At 40.3% G+C, this 16,238-nt stretch overlaps 1 protein-coding gene across 1 annotated transcript in view; it reads left to right on the forward strand.

The window, feature by feature from the left end:
- ankfy1 (ankyrin repeat and FYVE domain containing 1) overlaps positions 1 to 16,238 on the forward strand; it is a 69,013-nt gene that overhangs the window by 40,797 nt on the left and 11,978 nt on the right. Inside the window, exons 12-20 of the mRNA XM_020535210.2 lie at positions 509 to 731; positions 1,508 to 1,606; positions 1,999 to 2,152; positions 2,350 to 2,518; positions 7,716 to 7,834; positions 9,627 to 9,783; positions 11,351 to 11,551; positions 13,334 to 13,510; positions 14,799 to 14,946. Coding sequence (XP_020390799.1) covers positions 509 to 731; positions 1,508 to 1,606; positions 1,999 to 2,152; positions 2,350 to 2,518; positions 7,716 to 7,834; positions 9,627 to 9,783; positions 11,351 to 11,551; positions 13,334 to 13,510; positions 14,799 to 14,946 — 1,447 coding nt within the window. The remainder of the gene's footprint in view (positions 1 to 508; positions 732 to 1,507; positions 1,607 to 1,998; positions 2,153 to 2,349; positions 2,519 to 7,715; positions 7,835 to 9,626; positions 9,784 to 11,350; positions 11,552 to 13,333; positions 13,511 to 14,798; positions 14,947 to 16,238) is intronic.

Below are 16,238 nucleotides of genomic sequence, written 5' to 3' on the forward strand. Positions count from 1 at the left end.
GAATGCATTGCTTGAAAGTGCATTGAAAGCAACATTTTAAGGATTTACAAATGAAATTGGATACAGTCAATTCCAGTTGTTGATGCATCCTCCCTTTGTAAAGTCACTTGATAAGGAAATGAGTTGCAGGTCAATGGGGAAAATGTGGAAAAGTGGACAATTTGGAATAGCTCTTTCAAAGGATGCAAGATGTCTTGTTTCGTTCCATTTAACTTCTCTGTTTTCTATTTGGAATAAGATTGACAAGGACCATTTGTACTAGATTGACAAATCTATATTTTGTAATAGATATTAGCAGGTGAAGAATTTTTTTTCTATACTAAATGCTAAGCTGTACCATTGCCTTAAGGTTAAAGGCTGTACATAGTGACTATCCCACAATGCATAATTCTGCATAGCATAAATTCTAACTTGATATTTTTCCCTTAAATTAAATTATATTCCATGGTAAGATCTATGATTGCAGCATTCTTTTCCCTTTCCATCCCCTTCGCTGTGCTTTGTTTAGGGTGAAACTCCCCTCCACACAGCGTGTCGTCGTGGCCTGGCGAATCTCACAGTAGAACTACTGCAGCATGGAGCGAATCCTAACATCCAGACCAAGCGACCACTTTCTGTTAGTACAGGTGTGTCGCAAGACTCAATGGACAGTCTCTCCCTGCAGACACCGCTTCACATGGCAATAGCACACAATCATCCTGATGTGGTGTCGGTGATACTGGAGCAGAAAGGTAGGGTTACTCCTCCCTCTCAGTTGATACCAAAGCTTCAGTTCCTTAGTGAGAAGGACCGGAAACTTGTCTACAAATGGTTGAGCGCTGCTTGGTCAGATTGAGAAGGAAACTTGAGTTTGAATCTCCAGACTCTCTCTTTATTTCTCCTTCCTTCCTTTCCTGTCCTCTTTAGAAAGGAGTTTTGTTAGGATTTGCCTAATAACTTTAAAAGTTTTATTCTCTTCAATATGCAGTATTGAACTTCCATTTGCTACAAAATGAGATCAATTCGCCCTATCACAGAGGCTGTTATGGTGCAGTGGTAGTGTCCCTCCCTCTGGGGCAGGAGGTCTGGTTTCAGGTTCCACCTGCTCCAGGGGTGTGTAATAACATACCCCAAACAGGTTGATTTTTAAAATAACTGAATTGTCATTGTTGACTTTGTTTCTGTGGTTGATTGGTGAAATATCGCGATTGTACTTTGGAGCATTACCACAGAAATACGAAACTGTTAATATTTCAAATTTGAATTTCCAAAGCATGTCTGCATATTTGTCTCTGTTTGTGTAAATATTTTGGGACACTCCTTTTGAAAATGTTAGACATCAGTGTAACATGCTTACAAAGTTGGAGAGATCTTTGCTTGCTTCAAGACTTGGCAGTTAAATAGTTCCTGTTCTTTGAGCTGTTGTTTCAGTCTATTCATTTTACACTAGGCATAACTGAACGTGACATTTTGATCTCAAACTGAGAGGTAAAGAAAAGTAACTTTGTTTTTTTTTTGATCAACTCAGCAAATGCACTTCATGCAACCAGCAACCTACAAATCATTCCTGACTTCAGTCTCAAAGATTCAAGAGATCAAACAGTCCTTGGGCTGGCTCTTTGGACAGGTAATGATGAACGTATTTTTGTGTTAAATTCCATTCCCTTTGTCCTTGCGACTTTTAGAAGTTCTTTATAAATATTTCTGTTTCAGTGAAGCGGGTATTCTTGTAACCTGGGGTAAACTTGACATGAAGAGATAGGAAGATATCTATAATCTGTTATGATCTGATTTTGGAGTTATTGGAGAGTGAGTGATAAGTCAGCATTCATTTTACAAACAAAATACATTGCCTTTTATCTTTTAAGAAATTGGTCAATTTAAAAGACCTCAGGGAAGACTAATGATTTCTGGAAAAAATAATTTAAAAGATGCATTTTAAGTAACACCGTGACTTCTCTGCAATGTGCTATGAAGCCTGAAGGTTTAACCACAGGACTAACTGCACTCTCCCTGCAGGCATGCATACAATCGCAGCTCAGTTGCTGGGTTCAGGGGCTGCCATTAATGACTGCATGTCAGATGGTCAGACTCTATTGCACATGGCAATTCAGAGACAAGACAGCAAGAGTGCCCTCTTCCTCCTTGAGCACCAAGCTGATATAAATGTTCGGTAAGTGAGATACTGCATAGTACATAAACTGTACATGAGGAAATTGCAGAGAGTGATCTGTATTCTTTTCAGATGTGACTTTTGCAGGCTTATTCATTCTAATTCTGCTTTCATTACTAACATTTCTACCCTAATATAAATAATTTCTCAATTGCTGTTTAATCTTGATGTTTCATTCTTTATTTAATTTTTGACAGAACCCGTGATAGTGAGACAGCTCTTCAATTGGCCATCAAGAACCAGCTGCCGCTTGTGGTTGATGCCCTCTGTACCCGTGGTGCAGATATGTCCGTACCAGATGAGAAGGGGAGTGCACCACTGTGGTTAGCCCTGGAGAGTGGACTTGAGGACATTGCCTCCACCTTGGTGAGTACCCTCAACACTGGGCTGAACCCTTTTCATAGTTTCAAGTACTCCAGCTCCATGAAATAAAGATCAAAAGTGCAATTTTTCTGCAGTTTAAAAAAAAAAAGTCCCACCTTTTGGGTATTAAAATAAATGCGCCAAGCCAGAAACCTCCCCTGTCAAGCTTTAGTTCAAGCTCTCTCCGTCCTACAAAGTGTCGCGCTACGTGTTCTGTTTGCTTAAAGTATTTCATTTTATAAGGTTTGCAGTACAGAAACTGGCTGCTTAACCTATCAAGTCGACACCAATGTTAAAGCTCCACACAAGTTGTCTCTTTTTCTATTCCCCTCACGCATCAACATTCTTCTACTCCTTTTCACCTCTAACTATGACCTTCTTTTAAATTCATCCGTTCACTATTCCGTGTAGTAATGAGTCCTGCATTTTAATGTCGATGACACGGTTTGTCTTGTATTTCTTAGTGTTTGATTTGCTGGTGACTTCTTATGACCCTAGTTTGAGATGTACCCGTCTACCACCACCACAATGGAAGAAATTTATCTATTTTTAAACCTAATAATAATTCAGGGTGTCTTCTTTTGCATCCTCATCTTTCCCTATCTATAGGAAGAGGGGTGGTGGCATTGGAAAGCTTTCTGCACATGGACACCAGAAGTCCAATTATAGATTTAGATCACCGGTCTAGATTTGTTTTTTCCAGGTAGTGTTTCTGACAGTATAAATTCTTTAACACTAGAGCAAGTTCCCTTCTGAACCAGAAATTCATCATACCAACTCCAGCATTATGCCAGCTTTTTTCAGATGATTTCTGACGTGATCCATTTTGTATATTTCTGATATCTTTTGTGAATATTGAGCTTTGCTTTAAATGTCTTGCTTAGTTACTCCTGTTGTTCTTGGTTGCATTGCATGTTGAGTCAGATTACAAGTCCACAACCTGATGTGTTGAATTACATGTAAATCAGTGCAGAGATCATTAATTGAAATTGAATATGCCAGATTTGCAAGCCTCAATTGTTCCAAGTACATTGCTAACCACAAATGGGATGTGGATTAAGTGTTACATATAATAAGAACCATTTGAGCAAAGCTTAGGTAATACCCTCCTGTAATGTCATTGAGATACTGGAGGATGGCCAATTCCTGCAGCACAGTACCTGTCGTATTGGTGCCAACAGAGATCCGGAATGGTAAAGGGGCAATGTAAAATGCTCTGTAGCTCGCGTTTAAAGTGCACTATAGTGATTGGAATCAGGTTGGCCTCATTAACTGAGGTCCTTGATTGGCCAGGTTAACCACCCCAATCAGGAAATCAGAAATACTGGCTGACCAATATAATGAGATTTAGAATTGCCTCTCTTCAGAGGGCAGACTCCGAGCTGGCTGGTCAGAGCCCATGTACTGTGCACAAGTAAATAAAAGGTGTCTTGGTGATGGGATACCAGCCTCTGTTCAGTTATTTCATGAACCTTTGACTCTGAAATTGCAAGTTATAGCCATTGACCCCAGAAGAGTTCAATAAGAAGCTTTATAACCCCTCCAACATTTTGGACTTGGGCTCTGTTTTTAAAACAAATTCCCAAGATGATAAATCATTGGATAGTATAAGGTAGGGTTGGAGGTTACCTAGACCTTAGGTTTAGGGTAAAAGTTTGGCTCAGCATCGTGGACCGAAGGGTCTGTACTGTTCTGTGGCCCTCAGTCCTTTTTGGAAATAAGCGAATTAGATTTTGGATGTATGTAGTTGCATTCTCTCTCTTCTTTTCTTGCCTGAGAAAAGAAAACAGCCTTCTGTATTTGTGTGCTGGAATTGGCTCTGGCAATCATTTTTAATGAAATGCTGTGCTTCCAAAACTACAAACATATGTGTAGGCTTGTGGATCAAGCATGTTGGTACATTTGGCCCCACTAATTTTCTGCATAATTTTGAAGTACCATGTTCTCTCCTTCTCAGTTGCAGTAAGTCTTTAAAAGCAGAAATGATACTTCGCTGTATTTCATCAGGTGAAAATGGTTGGTTGTGTCCAGAACACACTCATTTTGGCAAAGCTAGCCTAACTTGAAGAATTAAATCATTGTCATATCTAAGGTTACAATTTCTATACCAAGATAGGATGGCAAAGTAACATTATCTGGTACGCATCTAGATTGGGTGGCGTCTGTTTTAAAATCAAAAATGGTTGTTAGGTAACAATATGAATTGAATGAAAACATGCCTTGACATTCTGCAACTTGCAAAGGCGTTGAGGTCTCCACCTTGTGACTTTCCTCACTATAAACACTGAAGGGGAATGTACTTTGACCGTTTTTTTTAGTCAGTTGTTTTTGCAAGCACTTTGACTACATTTATGTAGGAATAGTGAAGCTTGATGGGTATACAGGAGATTTTTTTTGGTGGACCACACCAGTTGGAAGGGTGCTGCATAATTTTACTGTATTTGGGTTGTCACATGGGTGCCAAGTAATGTGGGTCCATGGAAAATGAATTCAGCTAGAATGCCACTAATGGCAGGATAGTCGTCACTGCTACCCAAGGATGCTTTTTTTTAAATCCAGTCTGTGTAAACTTGATTTGAAGGGTAATCAGTTGTGTGTAGTAACTATTGATGTCTGTTTGTCATGGCTCAGTAATGGCACTTGGATTTCTCTGCTGCAAGGCTGTGGGTTCAAGTTCCATTACAGAGGCTTGTGCATCAACTTTAGTCTGAATGTGCTGCTGTTTGAGATTCCATCTGGCCTCTCCAGATTTAAAAGATTTCACTGGATTAATGGAAAAGAATGGATCACTGTATCCTAGCTAATATTTATTCCTCAATCAATTGTTACTGAAACAGATTGCCTGACTCTCATCCTATTGTGGTTTGTGGGAGTTTATGCAAATTATCTGCCTCATTTCTTCCATTATAACAGTAACTACACTTCAGTAATTTCAGTGACTTTCCCAAACAAATGGAGCTTCCTGAGATCACTTATAAATTGCATTTACATTTTTTTATCTGTGCCAGAAAGATTTAAACCTTTGGAAGAGTAGAAAAGACCAAGTCAAAAAGGCTGCTCGCTTCATAGCAGCAGTGTATTTGTTGTTTGTTTTTTCTTGTTTAGGAACAGCCATTTACAAGGAAGCGTAGGCATTCTGCAGAATTTAGTCTGTGCTTAACCTCCGTCACAAACATGTGCTTTACACATCTGTGGAGGATGCTTTTTTGATTTGGACTAATACTTCCACCAGACCAATTTCTCAATTACTTTATGTAATTGGGATGTTACTCCTCTACATATCACACCTAAGCTTCCAAGTGGCATTTTACAAAGTTCCAAATGAGTAGCTTTCACTGATCTCAGCTATATTGACCAAATTCTCCTGTCTGCTTGGATCAGGCTGCACCATAATACTGCATTTGAATTAGCCGGTGAAAAGGAGACCATTGCTGATTACCTTGAATAAGCAGAGGGTTTTCCACAGATGAAACAACGAACGTGCAGAGTTTACTTGGGCTATATGGTGTGGAAAAGGCTATTCGGTCCAACTGGACTATTCTGTTGTTCATGCTTCCTCCCTTTGTAACTATCTAATCCCTTCCTTCTCCCTCATCCTGTTATCTAGCTTCCCTGTCAGTGTAGCTATACTTTTTATTTCTGCCACTCCCATGGCAGAATGTTCTACATTCTCACCACTCTCTTTCTCGGTGACCAGATTCTTCTGAATCCTCCACTGAATTTTTTTGGGTAATTATCTTCCATTGGTTAAATGCCTACATGCTGAAGCTTTAAATTTAAAGGATGTGATTGTGGCATGGTGGAAGGGTTTTGGGGAGGAAAGATATGAAGTAAATAGGTTCTAGACAGGCAGTGCAAATTTTGCAGAGGTTAGTAATGGGACAGAAGAGTCAGTGTTGTGTGTTACACCACTGAAGGACTTGATTTGGTGAGCAGAATTTAGAGCAGACAGGGTTTTTGAGTTGAAAGGAGGGGATTTGGAGAAATTGACCCTGGAAGTGACCAGTGCATTAATGGAAGTGAGCAATGTGGAAAACTAGAGTTTGCACATCCTGGTTCTCTTGTACAAGTTTTTATTTGGGGGCAAGCACTTTGTTAAAGTAGGTTTCCACATTGCAGGAATTCTGATTTGTTGTCCATCCTTAATTCTGTTTAGAAGGTAGTGGTCACTCTCTCCTTAAACTTCTGCACTCCATGTGACATTGGTGTACACAGTGCTGCTAACAAGGGAGCTCTAGGATTCTCACCCGGTGACGGTAGAGGGCCAACAGTATAGCTCCAAGTTGGGATGGTGTGTGGTTTGGAGGGGATTCTAGCAAATCATGATCCAGTGCATCTGCTGACCTTGGCCTTGTCCTGTGGAGGAGAGCGCAAGTTTTTAGGAAATATTGTTGAGGTGACCGAGTGTGTTATTGCAGTGCATCTTGGAGAATGTACAGAATGCTGCCAGCTGAAGAGGGTGTAGTAGGTGGTAATTAGCAGGAGGTTTCCTTGCCCATGTCTGCCCTGATGTCATAAAAAAACCTCATGGTATGAGGTGTCAAGGTTGAGGACTCTGAGGGCACCTCCCTACCAACAGCATATCACAGTACTGCCACCACTATGGTGTCTGGGTCCTTGTTTGTAAAGTATGATTCCATGAGTGAGGTAGTCTGGCAACTAGTTTAGGCACTAGCTGTCTCAATTGTGACATAAGCTCCTAGATCTTTAGTAAGAAAGACGTTGTAGGGTCAATGGGAATGCCATTTTCAATAAAACAAAAGAACTGTGGATCTGAAATAAAAACTGAAATTGCTGGCGAAACTCCACAGGTCTGGGAGGAAAACAGAATTAATGTTTCTGATGAGTCAGTGCACTCAACGTCAACTCTGCTTTCTTCCTGTAGAAACTGCCAGACCTGAGGTTCACCAACAACTTCTGATGTTTTTAGTACCTAGATTGGTGCTGGTGGTCCGTTTTGGTTTTATTCCTCTCTTTGATGCTGGATCAATTAATTTTAAAACATACTTATTTGTATTTTTATTTATCTGTCAAATGTATTAAAGGATCTAGGGCAAAGATGGGTATATGAAGTTGGTTTGCAGATCAGTTATCATCTAAATTAATAGTGAAGGAGCTTGAGGGACTAACTAGCCTACTCCTGTTCCTATGTCCAACGTGGCAAGCTTCACCTTAAACTGGAACCTCTGTCTAATTTCAGGTTAGACATGGCTGTGACGCAACATGTTGGGGTCCTGGACCTGGGGGTTGTATGCAGACTCTGTTGCATCGAGCTATTGATGAAAATAATGAAAACTCTGGCTGTTTCCTCATTCGCAGGTATAGATTGTGATGTTATAACTGCCATCTTTTGATTATTGTTTGCAAAATTGCTTTATACTCCTTAAGGCTGCTTCCTAACATAGCCTGCTTTGTAGAGTACAATTTTTGAAGCAAAACTTAAAGTACTGTTCCAACTAATTCCAAATATTAAAGTCTAAGATGTTCAATTATTAGTGACTTCCATGATTCTTGCAGGCACCATACAGCTTGTACACGGGGAGAGAAGGTACTGTGCATCATATCTATAGCCATCTGCTGAACAGACTCATAGAGCACGGAAATGGACGCTTTGGTCCAACCAGTCTGCGCCAAACATAATTCTAAACTAAACTAAACTAGTCCCACCTGTCTGCTCCTGGCCCATATCGCTCTAAACCATTTCTATTCACGTATTTAACCAAATATCTTTTTAAACGTTGTAATTGTACCCGCAAACACCACTTCCTTAGGAAGTTCATTCCACACATGAACCACCCTCTGTGTTTAAAAAAACAAAATTTGCTTTGTGTCTCTTCTAAATCTATCTCTCTTCTCTTCTTAAAAATATGTCCCCTAGTTTTGAAACCCCCCATCCTAGGGAAAAGACAACTACCATTAACTCTAACTCTATTTATGCCCCTCATTATTTTATCAACTTCTATCAGGCTACCTCTTACACTCCAGTGGGGAAAATTCCAGCCTTTACAAATCAAACCTTCCATACCCAGCAACATCTTGGTAAATCTCTTCTGAACTCTCTCCAGTTTAATAATATCCTTCCTATAACTGGACAACCAGGACTGAACGCACTATTCCAGAAGAGGCCTCACCAATGCCCTGTACAACTGCAACATGACTTTCCATTACTCCAAGGACTGAGCAATGAAGGCAAGCATGCCAAACTCCTTTTTTCAACCACCCTGTCTTTATGATGCAGACTTCTAAGAATTATGTACCTGTATCCCTAGGTTCCTCTGTTCTACAACACTGCCCAAGGCCCTACCATTAATTATATAAGCCCTACCCTTGTTTGTTGCACCAAAATGCAATACCGTGCATTTATCCAGATTGAACTCCATCTGCCATTTTTCAGCCCACTAACCCATTTGATCCAGATCCCTCTGTGATTTTAGAAAACCTTCTTCACTGTCTACAATGCCATCGATGTTGGTGTCATCAGCAAACTTACTAACCATACCTTCTATATTTTATGTAAATGACAAACAAAAGAGGACCCAGAACTGTTTCCTGGTGGAATACTACTGGTCATAGGCGTCCAGTCGGAAAAGCAATTCTCCTCCATTACTCTCTGCAAATTCATTGTTTAGAAGTTGGTCACAACAGAACGACCAGTGATGCAGCCTTTACTTTCTGCTGTTTGGTTTTTTGGGAATATCTGATAAATGATGCTCATGATCTGTGAATATTCTTCCATTGCATGAGAGCAATGGTCTAACCCTAACACTGTTTAGTGAATGAGTTTCTCCTCTGACGATTATAAGACAGAGTTCCTGAAAACACACTCAAACAACTGTTTAAGTATGGCACAATGTTTATTTCTGGAATCGTGCTTAAAAATTAGCAAGTTGTATAGGCTCCAATTTTACAATAGAAAAACCTCCATGATCTTTCTAAATGTGGTGTGAATAACATACATTTGGTTAATGGCTAGATTTTGATCCTCCTGGATGAGGAGGAATGATTCAGCATTTTTAAACAGCTAAATCAATTAGAAAGCTAAGACATAACACACAGGTTGGTGGATACATCTGCAGAGCTACAATGACCCTCTCTCCTTTTTCACGTCCAGCGGGTGTGATGGAAACAGTCCAAGACGACCAGGTCCCAATGGTGAAGGTGATGAGGAGGCACGTGATGGACAGACACCATTGCACATGGCAGCAAGCTGGGGTCTTGAAGAAATAGTGCAGTGCCTTCTGGAGTTTGGAGCTAACGTAAATACTCAGGTCAGTGATTTGTATATGAGAGAGATTCAATTCAAACATAGTTTGGCTGGCTGTGTATTTACTTGATATGCTGGGCTATATTTCTACATTGCAGAAACTTGAGGTCCCTATCCTTAGTCTATTATTGCTGCTACGACCCACTATTAAATAACGCATGAATCACCTGAAGTGTTTTAACCTCTTCCTGTGGTTAAGGGAAAAATAGCGGGTACTAGTCGTCAGAGAAAACTGGTTGGTGGGGAGGTGATGGGGGAAACGTGGGAAGAGTGCAATGAGAAAGTAACAAAATATTGTGTGGCTTATTTGTTTCTGAATATGACACAGCATATTTAGGGCGGCACGGTGTCTCAGTGGTTAGCACTGCTACCTCAGTGCCAGGGACCCGGGTTCAATTCCACCCTTGGATGACTGTCTGTGTGGAGTTTGCATATTCTCCCCGTGTCTGTGTGGGTTTCCTCCAGGTGCTCTGGTTTCCTCCCACAGTCCAAAGATGTGCAGGCTAGGTGGATTGGCCGTGCTAAACTGCCTGTAGTGTTCAGGGATGTGTAGCTTAGGTGGGTGAAAAGGGAATGGGTCTGGGTGGGATGCTCCAAGGGTCAGTGTGGACTTGTTGGGCCGAAGGGCCTGCTTCCACACCTGTGTAGGGATTCTAATCTATGATTCTATGACCTGAACCAAGCTCCCACATTATGCTGACAGTTGAAATAATCATGCCCCAAGCCCTGAGTCACGCCTTTTTAGGAATATCTTTTGTGCAGTGTTGGGTGAAAATAGTGTGATAGAGTTAAAGATGTCCTCTTTCATAACAGAAATACACACAAACCAGAAGGATTATTCGAGCGGTATCGTTAGGTACCTGGGCTAAGGCAATTGCTGCTGATCCCTTTTGCAGCAGTCTTAATGGGTGAGAGTGCATGGTGAAGATGAAATGGAGTTCTGAAGTAAAAGCAAAATACTACTTTCTGCTAGTTCCACTCTCCACTGACCTGCTGAGTCTGTGTTCATGTTTCAGGTCAACGACCTTTCATTACAATTTCCAGTTCTGATAAGAGGGTCACAACGTGAAACATTTAACTTTGTTCTTCTCCACAGATGCTATCTGACCTGAGGCTTTTCCAGCATTTTCTGGGCTCTGAATTTTTGACAGTATAACATTCATCAAAATAACACCCAAGCTGTTTGTGTCCCTCTCCTCACTGGATTTTGATGTTGTGTTGCTGATTGTCATTGTCCTAACTCTTCCATGGCTTCTCGAACAACTTAGCAGGTGGTGACCAAAAAATTGCCAACATTAGACGTTGTATCTTTTCAGAAACTGCTAATATGCTCAGTTTCAGAAATAAAATGACTTTAACGTGGTCCTGAATATTTTACTTGTCCATAAACTAAGTATCAACAGTTATATTTGGTGGAGACATTCTGATCGTGGAATGTCTTCACCTGTAACCTGGTAGGTTGTATGAAGCTGGTAGAGAACAGATTGTGTTGTAAATTCTAATCCTGCAGTAACACTGCTATAGATCAGTTGTGCTCAGATAATGAAGTGCCCTTTTTTTAATTTTGCAAGGATGCCGAGGGAAGGACTCCGATCCACGTTGCCATTAGCAACCAGCACGGTGTGATCATTCAGCTTCTGATCTCCCATCCTGATATCCGGTTAAACGTACGGGATCGGCAGGGTCTCACACCGTTTGCCTGTGCTATGACCTACAAGAACAACAAGGCCGCGGAGTCTATCCTCAAACGGGAGCCAGGGGCAGCTGAACAGGCAAGAGTGACATTTACCACATTATCGCTTTTTTTATTTTGTGCTATTTCACTTCATTTTGATATTTGAAAGAAATTGCTTGGTCTGATGGCTGCAGGGCTATAGAGTATTGAGGTCTGAGTTGGAAACTTGAAGTAGAGTAACTAGGTCCAAACTGAGAAAGGTCAGCTTAAGTGTTATCAAATTATTCAGCATGCTGTTTGAAGCTGTTATCTATCAAAACTAGTTATGTTTAGCAAAGTAATAAAAATACTTATTTTAGACCAGTACACTACTATTGGCAAATATGTTATTGGCAGTGGATGTGGCTGTATCTTTGCATAGTATTTTATCCCTATAACCTAGGTTTGAATCAGACGACAATGATGGGTTCCCTTAGCAGGTGTCTTGAGTGGCTTCAGGTTCTGTACTGAAAGCTGCCCTTAAGTGTGTTGTAGTTCAAAAATCATAGCCTGGCTGGCATGAGTATTTAGGGTAGTGACTATGTTCGCAAAGGTTTAATGGAATGAGAGATTTTGTATACGTTTTAAATACTGCTCCCTGATGTGGGGAAGAGCAAATCCGTAGGCAATCTGTATTGTAGTCACAAATATCAAATGAGGAATTCGGCAGAAACGCTTCTTTACTTGATGCGAGAATGTCTAACTTCATTTCAGTCACTACCAGTAGCAAAAGTGAATACAATAGATGCGTCTTAAGAAGCTAGATAAGTATACGCAGGAAAAGGAGGCAAAAGATTTTGATAATTAGATGAGCAAGGGAGAAAGGCAGATGGCATGGAGCACAGCCTGGCTGGATTGAATGGCCTGTTTTTATGCTTTGTTTTCTTTATAATGTTCTGATCAAAGATCAACTGTTGGTAGTGTTTATGATTCCAACTGTTGTCATAAATTAAATCCCAGACTGAAACCTCCTCTTGATAAATCCTGTTTTGGTTCTAATGAATTAGTCTATCACTAAAACATAAGCATGTACTGTTACAGATTCTATTTTAACAAAGAAAATTGATTAATAAAAGAAATTAAAATATCACAAATCAAATGATCTACTTAAATTCAAAGATTAAGCACCCCAGTAACCTTACCTTGGTAATTTATTTTTTTTTAAATCATTTGATGTATAAGATTCTGCAGTTCTAATAACTTCTTCCTGGTACTATTACAACACCTAAGCTTAAACAAGCCCAACTCTAAATTACTACTTCGGGGTTTTATCATAATACTTCTGATCTGGGGCTAACCCTAACTCTTTTTACTCTAAGGTAATCTAGTTTTACTGTAGCCTTCTCCTTGAGCATCGGTCTATACAGCTGTCTTCACAGGACTGCCCAAAACCTAAAGTAATACCATAAAAAAAAACTAAGACTTTGGACTGTTCCCCCGACAGCTTTTTGGAGAAAAAGAAAGTTCCATAAATCTCTACTGAACCTTGAGGCCCCGTTATTTAGCTTGCTGGTTCACAAAACAGTCTAAGTTGAACAAAAGTCCAGTAGTGATGCACAAAAATCCATTGATCCCAAAGCTAGGTATCAAAACATATTTTGTTTAAAAATACCATGCTACAGAAACATTTGGTAGTTAATTATTAACTTCAGACACACAGAAAACCCCCATGTTAGTAACCCAAAAACCAGTACAATAAATTGTTTTAAAGTTAGATATAAAACTCTTTACATCACACCTGCTGTAACCTAATGTCTAGCAACTAGTGTAAGGGAGTGACGTAAATGCAGTGGATTACTTTATGGTGAGGATTTTCTCACTTCTGAATCATTGTCCACAGGTTGATAACAAGGGACGGAACTTCCTTCATGTTGCTGTACAGAACTCTGACATCGAGAGTGTGCTCTTCCTGATTAGTGTGCAGGCGAATGTGAACTCACGAGCGCAAGATGCATCCAAGCTTACACCGCTGCACCTGGCAGTACAAGCAGGCTCTGAGATAATAGTCCGCAATTTGGTGAGCACAATGTGTTAGTACACAGATTTCCTGAAGTGCTTATTGCCTTCCCCTGGTGTGCTGTAACTCTATTCTACCATTTAATATTTGATAAATGAACTTTGCAGCAACTTTCAAGAAAGGTTTGGGGCTTAGACTTTCTTTTAGACCAACCATTTGAGGGAGCAAAGCTGATACTAAAACATCACAGACTGAAGATGACCTGCAACCGTTTAACTCTGCTAGAGTAGAGATTGAATTGAAATCCTGAGGGGAAAGAAAAAGCAATGATCTCTTTTAAATACACAATGACCTCAAAAATGAGATCCCTTTTGAGGAACAGCTTTTGGAGTGGTATCCTGTCTCAAGTTCACCCTTGTCTCGCACCCAGTGGCATGAGGGCAGTCCTATTGTTCCAGGACTTTAGACTCAACCTGTCAAAATCTAGTAGATGGTGCACTTAAGAATCAAAGAGGCAACGTGATATTTGTCGAATGAGTCTCAATTAGACATCTGGGGGTGCAGATATTGAAATCATCATTAAAAGTAGCACCATACAAAGTGCAAACTGAAGAAATGAATTGAAAAGTAGTGAAGTTAAAATAAACTTCATAGAATCTTGAGTAACGCTTAACTGTGCACAATCGTTAAATGCAGTGGAATTTAATCTAAGAAAAAAGTGCAAATTTAAATGGTCATCTGTTCATAGCTTGCATTCCTGTGCAATACCTATAAAGTGAAGAATTATTTTTAAGCTATTGTTCTGTTGTCAGCTACAAGACCATGATAGCTCTGTACCTTGAATTATATTCTGGTATTTGTTTGGTAACCAGGAATAATTGAGGTTTCACACATTCTCGCTAATGATTCTTTGGAAACATTTTGCTTGTGTATTCTCTACCTGTTCCATTTCACCTGCCTGCTCATTGTACTGTCCCCGTCTGTTTAAGGATTAAAATCTGCAAACTGAGTGTAAGCCTCTGATGTACATGAGCTTAGCGTATCCCTACACTGCAACTCATTCCTGATTTTTAATTTAAATATTGCACTACTGAACCTAGGGATTATACCATGTGGTCCCAGACTCCCAAATAAAGCGCATTTGGGCAATTCCATTGGATATACTTCACACTTGCAAGGCTTTTATTTTTCAATTGAATATCCCTGTTTTCTGTTGAGTTGTATATAATTTGCTTTTTATGTTCCCCCTTTTTTTTTTGTCCTGCTGCAGTCAAATTAAAGTGCTCTTTGGTTTTGATTGTTGTTTCGTGGTCCATCTTATTCAAGTAAGTATTTTCCTGTGTTCCAGCTGCTTGCAGGGGCCAAGGTGAATGAGCTAACGAAACACCGTCAGAATGCTCTCCACCTGGCAGCTCAACAAGACTTGCCAACTATCTGCTCGGTGCTTCTGGAGAATGGTGTGGAATTTTCTGCTGTTGATGAGAATGGAAACAATGGTAGGAGACTTTTGCGCAAAATGAGTAAACAGTTGTGACCTCCTTGTTAAACTTGCTTTTCAAAATCACTTTCTCAACTCCACTGCAAAAAATGTTTTATACGACCTTGAATGCAAAATGTCACAAGGCATCATGTCGAAGATTAAATTTGACAATATAGCCAGAGTGTGCCATTTTAGGAACAGTCATACAAGATATTAAGTGATGAGATGCAGTTCCAGAACTTGGCGTGTGTTTAGATAAAGGCATAGCTCCGAGTTAAGCAAATGAAATTGAGGATTCATGAAGACAGAAATGGCCAATGAAGGAAGATGTCTTTCGTGTAATGGCTCTGTCTCCATCACAGATGTTTCGTAACACTTACTTTCTTACCTGTTGCCCACAGTTGGGCTCATTTTCAGGTGTTTCAATTTGGGAGCATTTCTATTTAACCCTCTTCCTTCATTTAGATGGAGCACAGGAACCAGTGAAGAGAGTGCAGCAAAGCAATAGTTGCACAAGAGATTCCAGGCTGTGCTGAGGCTATGTGGGGAATTGAAACAGCTTTGGTTATTGGGCATTTTTCCTTTCTTTGTGCATTTGACTGGGAGGATTCTGGTCAGTTGGGAATACTTTCTGTGGAACTGCATGGCTTTAGTCTGGGTATAAGTGAAGTGTCCTAATTGGGTATCGAAAGCAGTGAAGGATCTGTAATAAGTGGAGCAGATAAATGATGTCATGAGGCCAGGGCCATGTTGTGTTTGGCAACTGACCTTGGAACTAGAATAATTAGCCTCAGTCAGTGGTTGGATATGGTGCTGTGTATGGAGCAGATGAAGAGCATTTGTGTACCTAAGTGATCTGTAAGAGAAAAGCAGTAATGATGATGGTAGAGGGATTACTGCTGAATTTAGATCTGTATGATGGGAGTCTGAGGTTGGTGTCACATCTAGTCAGGATGTTGATAGTGAGCTGATTATCAGTGCACCCAAAACCAAAGTGTTGCCTTCTGCATTTGAGGGGAAATGCAGTGTCTTTTGGGGCCCTTGTGGCACAGTGGTCGTATCCCTACTTCCTGAGTTCAAGTCCTGCCTGCTTCAGAGGTGTTCTAATACATCTGAACAGGTTGAGTAAAATCTCTTTATGCAGAGTCTGAACGAAAGGTAACTATGCTTCATTGTCTATCCTCCTTGACTTGCTATTCACTCACTCGCAACGCAGTTGCTTTCTGATGCAATGTGAACACACTTTGAAGTTTATTACATTTTAGTTGCTGTGGGTGAGATGTGACACTTGACAGGATAAGCATCATT

This window comes from Rhincodon typus, chromosome 26 (assembly GCF_021869965.1).
Source record: "Rhincodon typus isolate 14 chromosome 26, sRhiTyp1.1, whole genome shotgun sequence".
In the NCBI taxonomy this organism is placed as follows: Eukaryota; Metazoa; Chordata; class Chondrichthyes; order Orectolobiformes; family Rhincodontidae; genus Rhincodon; species Rhincodon typus.